The sequence below is a fragment of the Vanellus vanellus genome, assembly GCF_965231255.1.
Source record: "Vanellus vanellus genome assembly, chromosome: 12".
In the NCBI taxonomy this organism is placed as follows: Eukaryota; Metazoa; Chordata; class Aves; order Charadriiformes; family Charadriidae; genus Vanellus; species Vanellus vanellus.
The window spans coordinates 9,278,990-9,296,765 of record NC_138917.1 but is presented as its reverse complement, the minus strand read 5'-3'; the positions used below and the strand labels follow the sequence as shown (position 1 = coordinate 9,296,765).

Sequence of the window (17,776 nt, the reverse complement as noted above, 5' to 3'; positions counted from 1 at the left end):
ACACCCCTCCGGCCCACCCTTCGACAGCGGGGATGCGGGAGGATGCATCCTCCCCTGGGTACCACTTTCAGCCAGGGACCCTGCGGGCATGCTGGGGACCCGCCAAGTGTCGCGGGGTGGGGAGACAGCAGGGACCCCCCCCTGTCCTTTGTGGGGTCCCTGCCGTCCCCTAACGCCCGGCTCGGCGTTTCCGCCTCTTTGCCTTCCAGCAAGAAGCAGGGTCGCGAGGCAGCAGCAGCAGTGCCGGCCGCGAGCGCCTCATCTCGGAGCCCCCCCTCACGCAGGAGAAAGCGGGGGGCCCCACCGTCCCCTCCCACCTCTTGGGGACACCCTACTCCTTCGGGCTGCCCCCCAGCTCCGTGGTCCAGGACTCCCGCTTCCCTCCTCTCAAGTGAGTCCGGCGGTGATGGATGGGGGGGGGTGTGGCAGGATGCAGGCATCCCCTGCGAGGTCTGGTCGCACCGAGCATCCCAGGGGAGGTGAAGTCTCCCCAGGGGGACAGGGTGGGATGGTGACCATCTCCTTGCTCCCCCAGCCTGCAGCGGCCGGTCCACCACGTGGTGCCTCCCAGCGCCGTCACCGAGGACTACCTGCGTAGTTTCCGTCCCTACCACACCGCCGAGGACCTCCGCATGTCCTCCCTGCCACCCCTTGGCCTGGATCCGGCCACCGCTGCCGCTTACTACCACCCCAGCTACCTGACGCATCACCCCTTCCCGCACCCCGCCTTCAGGTGGGCATCACCGAGCTCAGACCTGGGGGTCCCCGGGGGATGCCGGTGGCCGGAGGACGAGCCGTAGGGGCTGGGGAGGTGGGAGCCTGATCCGGGGAGGATGTTTGGGCTGCACTGAGGGCGCTTTGGGGCTCCCCAAGCCTTTCTCCCAGCAGAAGGCAGCCCCCATCCTGTCTGGGATCGCTCCCGGCGGGGGGGATTTGGGGGGGGGGGGGGTGTTCTTTCCTCCCCCTGAGTGGCAGATCCCGGCTGAGCATCCCTGTCTCCCCAGGATGGACGAGTCGTACTGCCTGTCGGCGCTGCGGTCCCCCTTCTACCCGCTGCCGGCGCCGGGCTCGCTGCCACCTCTGCACCCCTCGGCCATGCACCTGCACCTCTCGGGGGTCCGGTACCCCCCCGAGCTCTCGCACTCCTCCCTCTCCGCCCTGCAGTCCGAGCGCATCTCCAGCCTCGCCGCCGAGAGGTATGGGGGGGACGATGGCCGGGGCGGGGGGACGTACGGGGCATCCCAGGGGATGCTAACAGGCGCCTGGGGGTTGTTTGGGGGTTGGGTTTTTTTTTGGTTTTTCTTCGCAGGCTGCAAATGGACGAGGAGCTGCGGCAGAGGGAGCGGGAGCGCGAGCGGGAGCGGGAGAAGGAGCGGGAGCGAGAAGCTGACCGGGAGCGGGAGAAGGAACGCGAACGGGAGCGGGAACGTGAGAAGGAGCTGGAGCGAGAGCGGGAGAAGGAGCGGGAACGGGAGCTGGAGAGGCAGCGGGAGCGTGCCCGGGAGAAGGAGCTGAGCATGGTGAAAGCCATGGAGGGGCCCTTCCTCCCCGTGGCCGAGCTGCACGGGCTGCGGGGGCACCCGGCCGAGGAGCGGGGCAAGCCGGTGGAGCCGCTGGTGCCCAGCAGAGCAGGTAACGTCCCCACGGGTGACGCTGGGGGGGATGCCGCCCTCGGCGCAGCTTGCCACGAGTCCCCTTTCCCCTCCAGATGGCAAAGCCGCGGGGGTCAGTGGCCCCGGGAGGTGGCTCAGGACGGAGCCGGGCTCTCCCGGCTGCCAGCTCGCTGCGCCAAAAGCCCAGCTGCCGCGGCTCCCGGGGAGGCGGCGCACGCGCTGCCTGTGCCATCTGACTCGGTCCGGGGCGGCGATGTGCCCGGTGCCGCGGCAGGGCTGGCAGCTGGGCTGGCAGCGAGCAGGCGCCCCCCCCCCCCAACCCCGTGCAGGCAGGGATGCTGGGAGGTTGGGGGGGGGGAGGGGGAACACCCTGTGCACCCCGAAATACCCTGATAGCCAATGTTGGGCGCGGGTAGCCCCCCCCCCCGGCTTTCTGCACCCTGACTCCCCGGCACCCTTTTTCCGCTCCAGAGAAACTCAAGGACTCGGTGCTGCCGACGCCGAAGCCCATCCAGCACCCGCTGCACCCACCGCCGACCTCCCACCACCCCGTGCCCAGCCTCATCCCCAACCACAACGTGTTCCCGCTGCCGGGGAGCAGCGCGGCCACGGCGCTGCTCATCCACCGCACCAACGAGGAGGAGAAGTGGCTGGCCCGGCAGCGCCGGCTGCGCCAGGAGAAGGAAGATCGGCAATCCCAAGTCTCGGAGTTTCGGCAACAAGTGCTGGAGCAGCACCTCGACATGGGGCGCACCCCGAGCCAGCCTGAACCCGAGCATCGGCCCGAGCACCCCAGGTAGGGATGCTGCCAGCCCCGCACCGGAGATGCAGTTTCCCCCTAAAACCTAATTGCGTTTTCCCACGTCCCACCCATCCCTGCTGTAATATCTATAGGATTTTCCCCTGTTGCCCCGTGGCTGTGCATCTCCCCCCCTGCCCCGTTAGCCAGCTCCAGCCCCCCCCCCCAGTTTGGTAGCCAGCATCCCCTCGCCGTGCCCGTGAGCACATCCCCGGGAGCAGAAGCCGCCACGCTCAGCCGGCGCCAGCAGGTCCCCATCGTGCGGTGCCAGCCAGGCCGGCTGCGCTGGCAGCGCCGAGCGTTACGGTGCCCGACATCTGCGCGGCGGCAGGCGACGAGCCCGGGAGGTGGCCAGGGGCCAGCGGCAAGTGGCCAGGTGCTGCCCGGGCACCCAGCACCGCTAATTGCACCTCCCTGCCGTGCAGCAGACCCCGGCGGTGGGATGCCCTTTTGGGGGATGGGGGGGGGGGGCATTCACCCCGACTGCAGTCAGTTTTGGGGGGGGAAGCGGAGGATCCTGCCCGCACCCCGCGATTGACGGGGGCTTGCTCAGCGCCGTTGCTGAGCGCTCTAAGCAGTGCAGGCTCATCCAGCTGTCTCTGCTGCTGTCTCCCTTTGTTATTTTTGGGTATCCAGGGGATTAGCGCAGCTCATCGAGGATAATAAGGAGCAGATCGCGGGGCGGCACAAAGGCGAGTGCCCGCCGCAGGCTTCCTTCCCTGCCCGCTCCTCCCGCCCCAAACCGGAGAGGAGAGAGCAAGGTCACCCCAAAACACCTGCAGCCAGGGGATGATGCTCCATCCCCATCCTCATCCCCATCCCGGGGCTGCCCGCATCCAGCGGGGATGGAGAGGGACCGATCCTCGGCAGGGCAGGCGATGCTTCCTGACGCGGTGCCGGGGCGGCGGACGGCGGCGCTGAGCTGAACTCGCTGCTCTGTGCGCGGAGGTCCGGGGCGCTGGAGCAGAAAAGCGTTAAATGCACAGCTTGGGCGCATTAAATATTTATCCCACTAACGGGCTGGCTCCGTTCTCGGCTGTCGGAGGAGGGTTGCACCGAGGTGCTGCCCTTGCTGCGGGGAGAGCAGGGATGTGCCAGGACCGGTGGCTCTCTTGTCCCCATGGTGGGCAGCCGTGGGGGGGGGGGTCGAGCCTGGGGTCCTCAGGGGTGGTGGCACAACACGTGCAAAAACACCTCTGGGTGGCCCTAACCAGCACGTTTCTTCCCCAAAAGCAGCCCAGTGCCAGGGTGTAGCCAGCTCTCCGGTGGTGGTACCAGCCCCTCACCTCTCTGCTCCTCTCCTCTCTCCGCAGGTCGGGATCGAGCCGCCACGAGCCGAGCGGCCGGGAGCCGGGGCAGCACTTTGGTGGGCCCCCACCGCTCATCTCCCCCAAGCCCCAGCACCACCCCGTCACCACATCCCTCTGGAACCCCGTCTCGCTGATGGAGAGCCCCCCCGAGCCCCCCCGGCGCCTTCCTGAGCCCCACGCCCTCCACGGCCACCCGGCCCCCTTCGAGCCCAGCCGTCAGAGCGTCCCGCTGGTGAAGGTGGAGAGGGTCTTCTGCCCCGAGAAGCTGGAGGAGGGGGCAAGGAAGAGGGACGGTCTGGAGAAATACCCCCCAGGACGGGAGCCCAGCGCCTCGGAGCATGGGAGCTTCACCCACGCCCCCTTCCTAGCTGAGCTGGAGAAGTCCACGCAGAGCATCCTGAGCCAGCAAAGACCCCCGGCCGCCCCCTTCGCCGAGGCCACCAAGCCCAGCTCGCCCTACCGGCCCCCCCAACCCCGCGCCCAGGACCCCATGTACATCTACGACGAGTTCGTGCAGCAGCACCGCAGGCTGGTCAGCAAACTCGACCTGGAGGAGCGCCGGCGGCGGGAAGCCCGTGAGAAAGGTGAGGTACCAGGTTTGCACCGCGCCGGGGGGGACACCCCCCAGCCAGCACCGGGACCTGGCGGTGGCGGCGGCGGTGGTGGTGGCGGCGGCCGGTGGGTCTCCTGGGGATGCCGGCAGCCCGCGATGCAAACGCTCCCGCAAGCCGAGCAGCTCGGTAAATCCTCCGCTGTAGACATGCCCAATTAATAAATGATGAACTGAGGCTAATAAGCGGGCTTTAAATATTAATGGGACTGAGCGAGCGGGGATAAGAACAGCGGCGAGGAGGAGACGGAGCGCTGCGGGGGGGCAGGTATTGCCATCCCCCCTCCAGCAGGGATGGGGGGCTCAGCCGCAGCCTTCCCTTGGCTGTGCCCCATTAAGCCTCCAGTTGAGCCCCTACAACCCACCCCACAACGATGCTGAGCGGGGAAGCAGGGGTGGGCGATGCCCCTCAGGGTCCCACAGCTGATGGAGGGGGGACAGGGCTCCGTTGGGTTACACCCCCAACCCTGCTGGGACCCCCACTGGACCCCCAGCATCCCACCCTGCTGCACCATCGCCCTGCTGTGCCCCCGTCCCCATTGAAGTCCCAGCGGGTCACCCAGGGTCCCAGCAGATTCCCTGGGGTCCCAGCAGGTCCTTGGGGTCCCTGCCAGGGTCCTCATGGTCTCCCCAGTCTCACATCAGCCTCTCCCCATCCCCAGGTTACTACTACGACCTGGATGACTCCTGCGACGACAGCGACGAGGAGGAGGTGCGGGCCCATCTCCGCTGTGTGGCTGAGCAGCCCCCGCTGAAGCTGGACACGTCCTCTGAGGTACCGTTGGCACTCACTGTCCCCTGTCCCCCTGGGAAGCAGCCCCTCCTTGGGCACCCGGCCCTGGCACTGCGGTGCAGCCACCATCCCCAGCCGGCTGCAGCGGCACCAGGGGGATGGGGATAAGGATGGGGATGAGGATGAGGATGGGGATGGTGATGGAGATAAGGATGGGGATGGGGATGGAGATGGGGATGGAGATAAGGATGGGGATGAGGATGAGGATGGGGACCAGTCTGGGGGTGACCCTGCTCTGCTCTCCCCCTCGGCGCTCCAGAAGCTGGAATTCCTGCAGCTCTTCGGCCTCACCACGCAGCAGCAGAAGGAGGAATTGCTGAGCCAGAAGCGGCGCAAGCGCCGGCGGATGCTGCGGGAGAGGAGCCCCTCGCCGCCGACGGTGCAGAACAAGCGCCGCACGCCTTCCCCGCGCCTCCCGCTCTCCACCCGCTACAGCCCCGACGAAATGAACAACAGCCCCAACTTTGAGGAGAAGAAGCGCTTCCTCACCATCTTCAACCTCACGCACATCAGCGCCGAGAAGAGGAAAGGTAACAGCTGTGCCCCGCGCACGCTTGGGGCTGGCCCCAGCTGGGGGGGGGGTTCCCTGGTTTGGGGGTGCCATGGAGGGGTCCCACCTGGGGCCGTGAGCTTGCTCTGCTGAGCAGAGGCTACACTAAACCTCAGCTTCCCATGCCGCAGACAAGGAGAAGCTGGTGGAGATGCTCCAGGCCATGAAGCAGAAGACCACGCCAGCCGCTGTGGTGGTGAAAAGCTCCCCGCGGGACAGCCCCAGCGGCCCCACCACCGGTAAGCACCCCCTGGTCCTCCCCTGGCTCTAGGCTGGCTGGGAGCATCCCCTGCCCAACGGGATGGGGGGCACGGCTTTGCTTTGCGGGTGACATGGAGCCCCACTGGTAACCGACTCTGCTCCTCCTCTACCCAAAGAGCCACCGGTGCCGCCGCTCCTGCTGGATCCGGATAAACCCGTGGGCATTGCTGTCTCCGTGCCGGAGGTGCAGAAGACGGCAGAGCCCGGCAGGTTAGACCAGCTGAGATCCCAAGAGCTACCAAGGGCTAAGGAGTCGGCCGCCGTGCTGGCAGAGAAGCCCCGGCTGAGCGATGGGCACCCTGGGAAGAAGGCACTGAGCATCCTCAGCTACGTCAGGGGTCCCCTCCCCAAGGACATCCCGGTGCCGCTGTCCCACAGCATGAACGGCAAGAGCAAGCCCTGGGAGCCCTTCATCGCCGAGGAGTTCGCCCACCAGTTCCACGAGTCGGTGCTGCAGTCCACCCAGAAGGCGTTGCAGAAGCACAAAGGTAACGGGCAGGGATGGGGGGAGCGGGGTGGGTACCACCGGGGTAGCATCCCAGCAGGGTTGGCGGGGGGCGGGTTACAGGCAGGAGACCCCCCCTCGTATTCCCCTGGGAATGGGAAAACCACCAGCAGCCTTGTTGCTGGAGAATCCCAGGAGCATATTGAAGAAGCTAAAAATAAGGCGCTGGGCTAATACGGCTCCATCCCCCCCTCTAAACTCATTTGTTTCAATAAATGAGGAAAATAAAGTTACCCCAGCGCACAGGGGATGATGAAAAACCCATGGAAGATGCTGCACACCCCCCCACCCCCAAAATGGCCCGGGGGTGGCAAATTCATACCTCAAAGGTGAGCATCTTTCTCAATGCAGCCTCAGGGAGGGCAGCACTGGGGAGGGGGATGCAGTGGGTGAGAAGGGGGACGTGGAGGGTGGGCAGGGGGCTGACGCTCGGTGCCCGCAGGGGGGACGGCGGCGCTGACGGCGGAGCAGAACCACAAACTTGACGCCTCCATCCACTACAACATCCCCGAGCTGCAGGCGTCCAGCCGCCTGGCTGCCCCCCCGCACAACGGCACGGCCGAGGGGCCGCTGCCCCACCGGGCGCTGCCCCCGCTGCCCCACGACTCAGCCTCCGAGGAAGAGGAGGAGGAGGAGGAGGAGGAGGAGGAAGAGGAGGAGGACTACCCCAGGCCCAAGTGGCAAGGGATCGAGGCAATTTTTGAAGCTTACCAGGAACATATAGAAGGTAGAGGATGCGAGGGGCTCCGGGGAGGGGCAGGGAGGGTAAGCCCCCACTTCGTGCCTCAGTTTCCCTTTGGTGAAACCACTCCGTACCCTGACCAGGCATCTCCGGGTCCTGCTGGGACGGGCTGGGGAAGCACTGGTGGCTCCCTGGCACTGCAGGAGCAGCACGAAAGCAACAGGCGCTGGTGAAAATTGATGTATACGTGAAAAATCCATGTATTCACAGCTGCCCAGCGTCTTCCCAGGGGGACCCGGAGGTTCCCCGCAAGCAGTGCAGGGGCTGGGGATGCTCTGGGGTGCTGGAGGCAGTCACCGCTCACTGGGCAGAGCCGCGCGTAGGGCTGGCATCCTCCGCCGTGCTTGGGCATGGTCCTGTGCCGTGCAGGGAGCCGGAGGACCTGGCACTCACCCCCCTCTCCTTCGGGCCTTGCAGAACAAAACCTGGAGCGCCAAGTGCTGCAGACCCAGTGCCGGCGGCTGGAGGCCCAGCACTACAGCCTGAGCCTGACGGCAGAGCAGCTTTCGCACAGCATGGCGGTGAGTGGGGCCAGGGCACCCTGCCTCGGAGAGGCACCCGACCTCCTGAGCACCTGGCCTCGGCGAGGCACCCCAGTCCTCCCATAGAGGCACCCAGTCTTCCCACAGAGGCTCCCATCCCCTGCAGTGCCCCATCCCCTGCAATGTCCCATCCTCCTGCAGTGCCCCATATCCTGCAGTGCTCCATCCCCTGCAGTGCTCCATCCCCTGCAGTGCTCCATCCCCTGCAGTGCTCCATCCCCTGCAGTGCTCCATCCCCTGCAGTGCCCCATCCTCCTGCAGTGCTCCATCCCCTGCAGTGCCCCATCCTCCTGCAGTGCTCCATCCCCTGTAGTGCCCCATCCCCTGCAATGTCCCATCCCCTGCAGTGCCCCATCCTCCTGCAGTGCCCCATCCTCCTGCAGTGCTCCATCCTCCTATAGTGCCCCGTCCCCTGCAGTGCTCCATCCCCTGCAGTGCTCCATCCCCTGCAGTGCCCCATCCTCCTGCAGTGCTCCATCCCCTGTAGTGCCCCATCCCCTGCAATGTCCCATCCCCTGCAGTGCCCCATCCTCCTGCAGTGCCCCATCCTCCCGCAGTGTCCCAACCCCGCAGTGCCCCATCCCCTGCAGTGCTCCATCCCCTGCAGTGCCCCATCCCCTCCACTGCCCCATCCCCTGCAGTGCTCCATCCCCTGCAGTGCCCCATCCCCTGCAGTGCCCCATCCTCCTGCAGTGCCCCCCCCCCCTTGCCCTTCCCCCCAGGCACCCCACATTCCCCATGGGGTATCCAGGCGAGCCCAGCTCCCCGCACCGCTGGCCCGCAGGCTGCCCGCTGCCTGCCCTGACTGTGTCTTCTCCCCTTCGCTGCCTGCAGGAATTAAGGACCCAGAAGCAGAAGATGGTCTCGGAGCGCGAGCGCCTGCAAGCCGAGCTGGATCACCTGCGGAAGTGCCTTGCCTTGCCTGCAATGCAGTGGTCTAGGGGTTATTTCAAGGGGTATCCCAGGTGACGCTCCTTGGGCTAGACCGAACATATAGTCTAGAAATAATAATCTATTTTATTACCTTGAATATTTAATATTTTTCACTGGGAGGTTTGAAGCTAAAAAAATAAAATTAAAAAAAAAAAAAAACAAACAGAGAAAAAAAAAAAAAAACAAAAACAAAACGGAGAATGTGCCATGCATGAAGCAAAGGAGCACGGGAGCCGGGAGCCCACCCGACGGCGAGCAGACCCCATCCTCGTCCCCGTCCCCTCCTGCGCCGCCGGCCCTCTGCAAGCAACCGCCAGCCCGGCTCGGGCTCTCCTCCCGGGGGACAGGGCACTGCGGCCCCCCCCTCCACCCACCCACACTTTATAGCGCTGAATTTTTGTTGGTTGGGGTTTTTTTTGTTGTTTTTTTTTTGTTGTTGGTTTTTTTTCGTTGGTTTTTTTTTTTTTTTTTTAAATTACGATTAAAGACTCCACCGACAACACTAAGGCTGGAGGGGGGCCGGGTGCGGGACCACTGGCCGGCAGTAGCTGAGTGTCCCCCCCCCCAATCCCCGGCACGGCACCGGGACCTCCTCCCCACCCCCTATCCCGGGGCTTTCCACTGGAAATGCACTTCGCTATAAAACAATAAAGTCAATAAACTGGTTGAAGGTACCTTTTTGTTCCTGTTTGGCGGGGAAGGGGCACAGACACGCGCCGGCGGTGGGCCCCGGCGGGGTTTCCTTGTCAGAGCCAGTCACCCTGGTTTTGTGATTTGAGAGGAGAAAAAAAAAAAAAAAAAAAAAAAAAAAAGGGTGCTTCAGCCTTGTACTGTGTATATATATATTAAAAAAAAAAGTTTTGTATGTTTTTATTACTTTAATTATTGTTATAAAAAGCTTGCCTTTTTTTTTAATATGTTTCTGCTTTTTTTTTTTTTTTTGGCTTTTTTTTTCCCCCCTTTCCGTCCCTTCTCCCTCACCCTTTTTATTTTCTTTCTTTTTTCGGCGAAAAGATTAACTAGCTTTTGGTGTTTGTACTGCTGCTGGTCAGGACAGAAAAGATACTGAAGTGTTTTAAAAGAATTTAAACCCAGGAAAAATAAATCCCCTTTTCCAGTGGGGCAGATGCTGTCCCTCTGCCAGTCCCCTTGGGAACCCGGAGCCAAGTCCTTCCACCACCCTCAACCTCCTGGTTTTGGTTGTTTGTGGGTTTTTTGTTTGTTTTTTTTTTTTTTTTTTTTACTCATTTTCCTTTGGTTTCTGAGTCTTTTTGTGGTCCCTCTGAGCGTTTATGGGTGTCGTGGTGCCGGGCAGTTTCTCAGCCTTCTGTGGGCTCCGTCTGCCAAATTAGAAATAGAAAACAATTGCGCCGGGAGGGATGGAGGGTTTGGGGACGACGGGTGGCACGGGGGTGTCTTTGTCCCACCTCCCCCCCCCCCCAAAATACCGAGACAATCAGAGCGGCGCTCAGGAAGTTTGGGCAGGGGGAGCCAGGGTTTGCCCGTGGGGTCCGTGGCGTGGCATGGGGGTTGGTGGCACCACGGGGACAAGCCAGGTCGAGCTCTTGCTGCCCGTACCGCGTGCCCGCCGGCGGGCAGGGGCAGGAGCTGCCTGCGGCTCGCTGCCGGCAGCGCCGCGGTGAAGCCCGACGGCCGCGCTGGGTCAGAGCGGCAGGTTCAGGCTTGGCACCAACGCAGTGCCATTTTTAGCCACTTCCTAATCATCGCGTGCCCCCAACTCCCGAGGGAGGCTTTTTTTTTAAAAAAAAATCTTTTAAATTATTTATTAATTTTTTTTAATTCACCAGGAGACAAGCTCACATCTATGGGAAAAGGTGACCTCTGCTTTCTGCTTTAAATTCCCTTGTTGCACTCGCAAAGAAAGCATTAGCCCCCCCCCTTGTCCCCCTCGCCCCCCCCCGGTCTCCCATTGGCTTCACCAAAAAAAAAAAAAAAAAAAAGCTGTGCAAGATTAAAAAGCAAAAAAGCCCTTGTGACAGAAATTAGTTTAATCTTTTTTAAATCCCCAATTGCATCGCCAGCCTCTGGCCTCGCCGCTGCCAACTCTGGGCTTCACAATGAATTTTAACACGGCAAAATACGCTTGCTGCTTCCCTTCCCGTGTGCTGGGGGAGGGAAGAAGCCAGGGATGGAAAATCATCAGCAATTTATCCCTTGCCGCCGCCGTGCTGCGACGAGGCCGTGGGCAGGAGCCTGGCTGGTATGTAGCCTCGCCTCGTAGCAGCTCCTGTACTGAGACTTCCCTCCCTCACCAGCCCATAATCACGTTTTTTTGGACCAATTTCTCAGAATTATTCCCCCCGGGGCCATGGTGAGCGGTCGTGTCTGTTTGTACGTACCCCGTGCAGAATCGCTCGAGCAGCTGCGCCAGAGCCTGGGAGGGCGGCGAGGAGGGAAAGGCAAGGCAGAACCCGCTGGGGGCAGTTTAGATGCTGTGAAAGAAAACAAAACAAAAATCCCCCAAAAGGAGAAAAAAAGAAAAACAAACAACCCTAAACATGTTCTAAGTGTACTTGTTTGAATTAATTGTAATGTAATATATTTGTTGAATGTAGTAATTAGGTATTTATGAATATATTGCTGTAATTTCTGAAAACATCCAAAAAAAAAAAAAATAATAAACTCTTCCACAATGATGGCAAAGGATTCTTTCTCCCCCAGCGGCGATGGGAAAGCAGCCTTGCTCCGAGCATCCCCCCAGCCTCGCCGGGGGCAGCTCCTGCCATCCTCACCTTGTCAGAGCCCTCTGCCTGCGGGCAGCGCCGGGGGAGGCAGCGGAGGCAGGCAGGGCACAGATGGCAGGCAGGAGCCGCGCCGAGGCTGGCCCAGATGCTCGAGGAAGGGCATCGCTCCCGGCTTGCCGCCGTTGGGTTCAAGCCGGCATTTCCCCCTCGCCCGTAATAATTACATCTGCCATCAACGCAGCCCGACGCCGGCGAGGATCCTGCCCTTGCCTGTCGGTCTGCCGCAGGGGAACGGGGCCGGAGCCAAAGGAGGAGAGCTGCGGGTTTTTCCAAGCATTGTTTAACCCGTGTACGCTTGATGCACAGCGTGCGACGGAACACAGGGACTAATTTGATGCCATTCACTCAGCTGCAATTATTATTTTTTTTATTTTTTATACACCCAGTTTCAGATTAAAAAAAAAAAAAAGGCAGACACATGATATTACAAGACAGCCTGGCTCTGGAGAGGGAAAGCCATTTTCTTTTGTCCTTCTCCAAAGAGCAGATGGATCTGCTTCCCAGCTGATCTCCCCAGCAGAGTAGCAGACACCTCTCATTGCCGGCACATCTTCCCCTTTTTCAAGGCTCTGAGAAAATTCATGGCGAAGCACCGCCTAGAAATTTATTGCTTTCAAGCCAGTGTGTGGCCTGTGCTGCCCTCAGAAGTTCCCTCTATGAAGTACACCCACATCTCCAGGGCAGAGAGATCCGCCTGACATCATCAGACAGCAGCCTAGCGCTGGCAAGCCACCACCTGCACCAAGCAGATCTCTGAACCCAAGAGAGAGGCCGACCTCTGCTAAGAGGGAGCGTGTAAGTGTACAGGGATGCTCCTGTGCCGTCGGCAGTTCTGGAGCGATTCCTGTCCGGCCAGGAGGCTGCCTGCTCTCTCCCCTGCCTGCTCTCTCCCCTGCCTGCGCGCAGCTGTTGCTGAGGAGGGGTTGCACGCAGCTGAGGGGAGACGAGGCTCAGGCGGCTTCAGGAGATGCGAGCAGAGAGGTGGAGGCTGGCCAGATGAAGGTCCAAGGGTGAGGAACGGAGCCTGCTCCCTTCCACTGCCCTCTCCTGGGAGGTTTGAGGGCTGGCCTGGCTCGTACCTCAGAAATCCTGGGAACGGGCGCTCTCGCCAGGCTGAAGGTTAGTCCGGAGCTTGTACATGTGATCTAAGGCCTGAGTAAGGAAAGTCCCGGTTGTGTTGATCTCCATTAAGGTTAAGTTATCCAGCTAAAAGAGAAAAATAGCAGAATATGAGGAAACAGGCCTGCCGCAGCAGAGGACAAGGAACTCAGAAAGCAGCTCTGCAGCCCACGCTTTTCCTTCGGTGACATCCCAAGGGACCAGCCCAGCTGCCACCCCCGGTCAAGAGCAGCACACGAGCAACGAGAGCACCATTTCCATAACACACGGGGAGCTGCAACCGGCCCATAAAGGGAGGTTTCAGCATATGGCTTTAGTTCCCAACTGACATACCCACAGCCCAGGAAAAACATGCCCCAACCAGCATTTTCACGAGCAGCTCTCATCAGTCACAAGCCCACACAATCACACGGCATCTGGAATCCTCCCAGCACAGAGCTGGCAAACCTCTCCCCACGTGTCCCCGCCGCACCTTGGCGTGAGCCTCTTGCTGCCTGACAAAGCTGTCCGCAGACAGCCGCAGTTTGGCTATCCGGGTGTCCCAGGTATCCTTCACCAGCGTTCGAATCTCATCGGCTTTGGGGATGTTGTCTGAGGCACTAGAGGAGGAGAAAGGATCAGAACAGGCTGCGAGGGACTCGTACGTTATGTCACCGGCGTAAGTAATGTTGGCAGTTCTTCAGCCCTCTGAGGCATAAGCAGAGCAGTTTGCTACAGAGAAAAAACCTGCAACTCAACATTAAAATCCAGCCTGGTACTTCTGCTGCTGGGATTTTTGGGATAGTTTATTTACCCAGGAATGCTCAGCTCTGATGCAGCATCTGGTTCTCACTAGAATCCTTCTGCTCTTTAATTGCCCAGCTGGTACAAGGTACACGGAGGGCCAATAACCCGGCCAAAGTCACTGGCAGCCAGGGAATTGAAAGGACTCAGCTGCGATTACAGCCCCCGCTCTGTGCTCTTGTGGCTCTATCAGAGAGTATTAAGTTGAAAGGACTGTACGAGTTGTGCCACATCCTCCCATTAAAGCAATTCAGCGCTGCCATAAGGACCTCAAGAGATCAGATCAATTCACACGGACAGAGCTGTCAGAGTTATTCTAGCGTGAGGGAAGGAGCCGCACGCCAATAGCGTCTTCTCCAGAGGAAAAGCCAGTGCTTAAATGACCACCCCATCGTAATCGAGGGCTTAAAGTCAGAAGAGCCCGCGCTGAGAATAATACCAGCCAGCACATTTTACAAGTGAAATGCCTCAGCAGGCAGGAGTTCAGACTCGGAATATCCCTGGTCTCCTGCTTCTCAGGCAGAGGAAAGAGGAGCTTTCCTCCTGAAGGAGAGCCAAGGAAGAAGCCTGGAGGGTTTAGGCTGCTGAACAGATTGCAGCCACGGAATGTGTTGCCGATCCTCAAGGCCTCTATGCTTAGCTGCCGCTCAGTAAAGCGGCGCAGCCCCAATTATCAGGCCGCAGAACAAGCAATCCCCAAGTTACTGAAATGCAAAGTTACCATGAGAAAACTGCCGCAACGAGATCTTGGCACGCTGTGAAATAAACCTCCATTAACTCTCACTTTCCCACCGCCCTCTGGGGTTGCTGCCAACGAAAGCTTGAAAAATTGTCTATGCAAGCATGTACTCAGGCGGAAACTGTTACAATACATTTCCTACTTACTAGTTTAACAGCAGCTTTGTGAGTTCCATATAGTAGGGACTGGGCATGGGAGTGAAGGTGTCCTCTTTACGTTCCCGGTCTCGGATTTCCTCCAGTTTTTCTAAAATATAACCAGGAACAGTCAGGCATTACCAGACCTTCAACAGTCCAGGCACATTTTTTCCCTGCAGGAAAACCCACATGTCATTTCTGTAGGACCAACTCTATGTCCAAGCTTCAATCAGTGTGCAGACAGAAAAAGGCTGCTGTAATGAAGCACACGAGGATGCTCACAGGGACATCTAAGCCGCATTTAGCACACCATGTCGGAAGGCTGGATCTACACCAGCTTGATCCTCAAACCAATCACCTGTCAGGAGATGGTCCCTTCACCTGCAAAGCACTTGCGTACATTAGAGTGTGTCCCCCCAAATGAATAAAGCAGGAATGCTTGGTGCAGGTCTCCCTCTTACTGTAACTCCATTAGTCTTTACTTCTTGTCATTCCCAGTTTCCCTTGAAATGACACAAGGGACAGTGCCACGGTTCTCACTTTTTACAGAGCGAGACGACATCCCATTTCTGATGCCCTTGAGGAAAATTATTTAATGGCATAAATGAACCAGTGATTAAAACATATATATGCTCTCCAAGGTCTCCCTCCTCAGAGTGACACCAGAGGTTCCTAAAGCTCTTTCTGAACAACCCTGGTGAGAGATGCGAGTGTTGCTCAGAAAGACCAACAGCTGCTGCTGAGGATGAGTGGCTGAACTGGGGATTCAATCTAACCCTTGTTCTTCCTCCTCACAAGAGGAACAGAAGTTAAACACCTGACTTAACTGGGAAGATTACATCTGTAAATATAAAGAATTTCAGTGGTGGAACATTAGACCCTTCTCTCAGAGTTACTTTGTGTTTGTTGAATTAAGCTTCCCACTAATGGTGAAAACCAGAGATCTTTTTTTTATTTTGTGTTTCTGCTCAAGTCCCTGAAGCCCAGGGCCAAAGCTGCCATCCTTACCAACGTCCATCCATTCCGGAGGAATCAGCCGACACTTCTGCCTCTGCTTCAGATTAATGGCCAACCAGACAGGCACTTCCACCGGCAAGCCAGGATTGAAAGGACCCAGATCTCCCTGGAGGACAAATTGAAGATGAGAGAAAGGCAGCACTGAGGGCTAGGACACCGCAGTACTTGTCTGCTAATTTGGCCTCAGCCATCTCCAGAGAGAGTGAGCTTCCAGGGGATTTTGAAAAGCCTCAGTCAAATAGCTTCTGAATTTCCTCCTCTCACTTCCATAATTCTTGCTCTCAGACTTTTCCACCCCTCCCTTGAGAAGTAATAACTAATGTTTCCAGTGCATTTTCTATTTCAAAGCATTTCACAGAAGTTATAGCCAGAAATTACATCTATCCTGGAAACGCAGCCCCCCGGGCTCAGGCCGAGGTGCTTTCAGAGGCACGCGGCAGAGGAGCACAGCTCACACCACCAGCATGGCAGATCCTGGTATCCGCTGCCAGAGCTGGGGGCTCAGCACCCAGGGCAGCTGGTCACCCCCCTGAGCCCTCAGCCAAGGCTCAGATGCCAGGAGGAAAGACACCAGAAAGATGGGGGACAGCGCTGCCCCCTCCCAAACCTCCTGGGGGGCTGCCCTGCCCCCAACCCAACCTGCTCCCCCCTACCTCTGCCCCTGTCCCCCAATCCCTGAATTCCCCAATCCCTGAATTCCCCCATCCCCATCACACCAGACTCCCCAAACCTTCCAGCTCCTTCCCGCCGCCTCTCAGCCCCTCTCCCTGTTCTGAAACACCCCAGCCTGTCCCCAATTCCCTCAGCCCCTGTCCCTCAACCTCCCCAGCTCCTGCCTCTCAATCCCAATCCCCCAAACCAAATCCCCCCTCCTCCTGCCCCCAAACCCTGTCCCCAAGCCCTGCCCTTACTCTCCTAGAGCCCCTGAGCCCCAGGAGCTGCCCCCCAGCCCCCAGCCCTTGTCCCCCCAGGCCCTCTGAGCTCGGTCCCCAAGACCCCAGCCCTTGTCCCCCCAGGCCCTCTGAGCTCGGTCCCCAAGCCCCCAGCCCCTGTCCCCAGGTTCCCAGCCCTTGTCCCCAAGTCGCCCCCAGCCCTTGTCCCTCAGGCCCCCGGGCTTGTCCCTGCCCCCCGGCCCCGCCGACCCCGATGAGGTGGATCCGGTCGAGGCTGAAGTTGGGCACGATCGTCACCAGCTCCTTCTCGGCCAGGAACTCCGCCTCGGCCGGCTCCATGGCGACGGCACCGAACCGGCACCGGGAGCGAACCGGAACCGGAACCGGGAGCAGGCCCGCCGCGCGACCGCCCTCCCCATTGGCTGCGCAGCGGCGAGACCCCGCCCACAGCGCCCCGCTTCCCGCCGCGGGGCGCGTTTTCGCGGTCTCCTCGTGGGGGCGGGGTCTGGAGCAGCTCGAAGCACGCTGATTGGTTACCCACAGGCGGCGCTCAGCCGGCCATTGGTTACCATGGCGCACCCTTCTCTGATTGGCTGTCCTACTGGCGCCGCGCTCCGGCTCTGGCCCCGCGGTCTGGGTCGGTCGCAGAGGGACCAATTCCGTTACGCCCATGGGGCGCTCGGCCAATCGGCGCTCAGCACTTGTTGCCGGGGAGCCGCGGGGCCCTCAGCACCCCCGCCCGCGCCCTCTGCGCATGCGCACGGCGCCCGCCGCTTCCGCCCCCTGGCGGCCGGAAGAGGCAGTGCCCCGCGGGGACACGCGTGGGAACTTGCGGCCGTGGGTGGGTGTCCCCGGGGGCTGCCCTCAGCCCGGGGTGTCCTGTCGCGGTCCGGCCCCCTCCAGCCCCGCCTGTGCACCCTCCCTCCTGCACAGGGACCAGTGGCAGCCATCCGTCTGTCCGTCAGTGCAGTTGTCCCTGTGCAGCCACCCATGCTCAGACTCCCACCATCGCCCATCCGCCCCTTCCCTCCATTCATCAGCCCATCCATCCATCCCTCCAATTCTCCATCCCTGCCTTCATCCACCCACCCATCCATGCCTCCATCCATCCACCCACCCATCCATACCTCCATCCATCCATCCACCCACCCATCCATACCTCCATCCATCCATCCACCCACCCATCCATGCCTCCATCCATTCATCCACCCACCCACCCACCCATCCATCCATGCCTCCATGCCTCCATCCATCCATCCACTCACCCACCCACCCATCCATCCATGCCTCCATCCATCCATCCATCCATCCACTCACCCACCCACCCATCCATCCATGCCTCCATCCATCCATCCACTCACCCACCCACCCATCCATCCATGCCTCCATCCATCCATCCATCCATACCTCCATCCATCCATCCACTCACCCACCCACCCATCCATCCACCCATCCATTCATCTATGGTGCCATCCATTCCCCCATCCATCCATTCACCCACCCATTGCTCCATCCATCCATCCATCCATCCATCCATCCATCCATCCATCCTCTGTCCACTCATCCATGCCTCAGAGTGGCAATCAGCCCTCATCTTGCTGTCTCTTCATGCACCGCATCATCCATCCTTCCATCCCTCCATCCCTCCACCCCAACCCCTGGGAA

The 17,776-nt window shown here is 60.1% G+C and overlaps 2 protein-coding genes across 3 annotated transcripts in view; one reads left to right on the top strand and one right to left on the bottom strand.

Annotated features, from left to right (window-relative positions):
- GSE1 (Gse1 coiled-coil protein) overlaps positions 1-9,323 on the top strand; it is a gene marked incomplete at its 5' end in the record, with an annotated part of 105,561 nt that extends 96,238 nt beyond the window's left edge. The window contains 13 exons of the mRNA XM_082489233.1: positions 210-391; positions 536-733; positions 1,005-1,196; positions 1,310-1,632; positions 2,085-2,409; positions 3,726-4,306; positions 4,995-5,107; positions 5,385-5,655; positions 5,792-5,914; positions 6,053-6,424; positions 6,884-7,168; positions 7,601-7,704; positions 8,560-9,323. Of these exons, the coding sequence (XP_082345359.1) occupies positions 210-391; positions 536-733; positions 1,005-1,196; positions 1,310-1,632; positions 2,085-2,409; positions 3,726-4,306; positions 4,995-5,107; positions 5,385-5,655; positions 5,792-5,914; positions 6,053-6,424; positions 6,884-7,168; positions 7,601-7,704; positions 8,560-8,694 (3,204 nt within the window). The 3' untranslated portion in view covers positions 8,695-9,323. The remainder of the gene's footprint in view (positions 1-209; positions 392-535; positions 734-1,004; positions 1,197-1,309; positions 1,633-2,084; positions 2,410-3,725; positions 4,307-4,994; positions 5,108-5,384; positions 5,656-5,791; positions 5,915-6,052; positions 6,425-6,883; positions 7,169-7,600; positions 7,705-8,559) is intronic.
- Positions 9,324-10,416: 1,093 nt separating this feature from the next.
- Positions 10,417-16,492, bottom strand: GINS2 (GINS complex subunit 2). Of its 2 annotated transcripts, XM_082489193.1 has the most exons (6): positions 16,361-16,492; positions 15,210-15,324; positions 14,211-14,310; positions 13,015-13,141; positions 12,503-12,629; positions 10,417-11,111 (listed from the first exon to the last, which is right to left on the bottom strand). In XM_082489193.1, exons 1-5 carry the CDS (start codon positions 16,448-16,450, stop codon positions 12,504-12,506), a joined length of 558 nt encoding a protein of 185 aa, XP_082345319.1. In that variant the 5' UTR covers positions 16,451-16,492; the 3' UTR covers positions 10,417-11,111; position 12,503. The 2 variants fall into 2 exon arrangements, with proteins under 2 accessions (XP_082345319.1, XP_082345318.1); XM_082489192.1 differs by lacking the exon at positions 10,417-11,111 and having other exon boundaries at positions 11,769-12,629.
- Between the last annotated feature and the right edge of the window lie 1,284 nt (positions 16,493-17,776).

Bases quoted from the DNA above. Each gene is read 5' to 3' on its own strand.
- GINS2 (XM_082489193.1), bottom strand. From the start codon at position 16,450: ATGGAGCCGGCCGAGGCGGAGTTCCTGGCCGAGAAGGAGCTGGTGACG. The intron at 14,311-15,209 runs GTAAGGATGGCA...GTTATATTTTAG, and splicing joins TCCGGAATGGATGGACGTTG to AAAAACTGGAGGAAATCCGA. The intron at 13,142-14,210 runs GTAAGTAGGAAA...CTCCTCCTCTAG, and splicing joins ACAAAGCTGCTGTTAAACTA to TGCCTCAGACAACATCCCCA.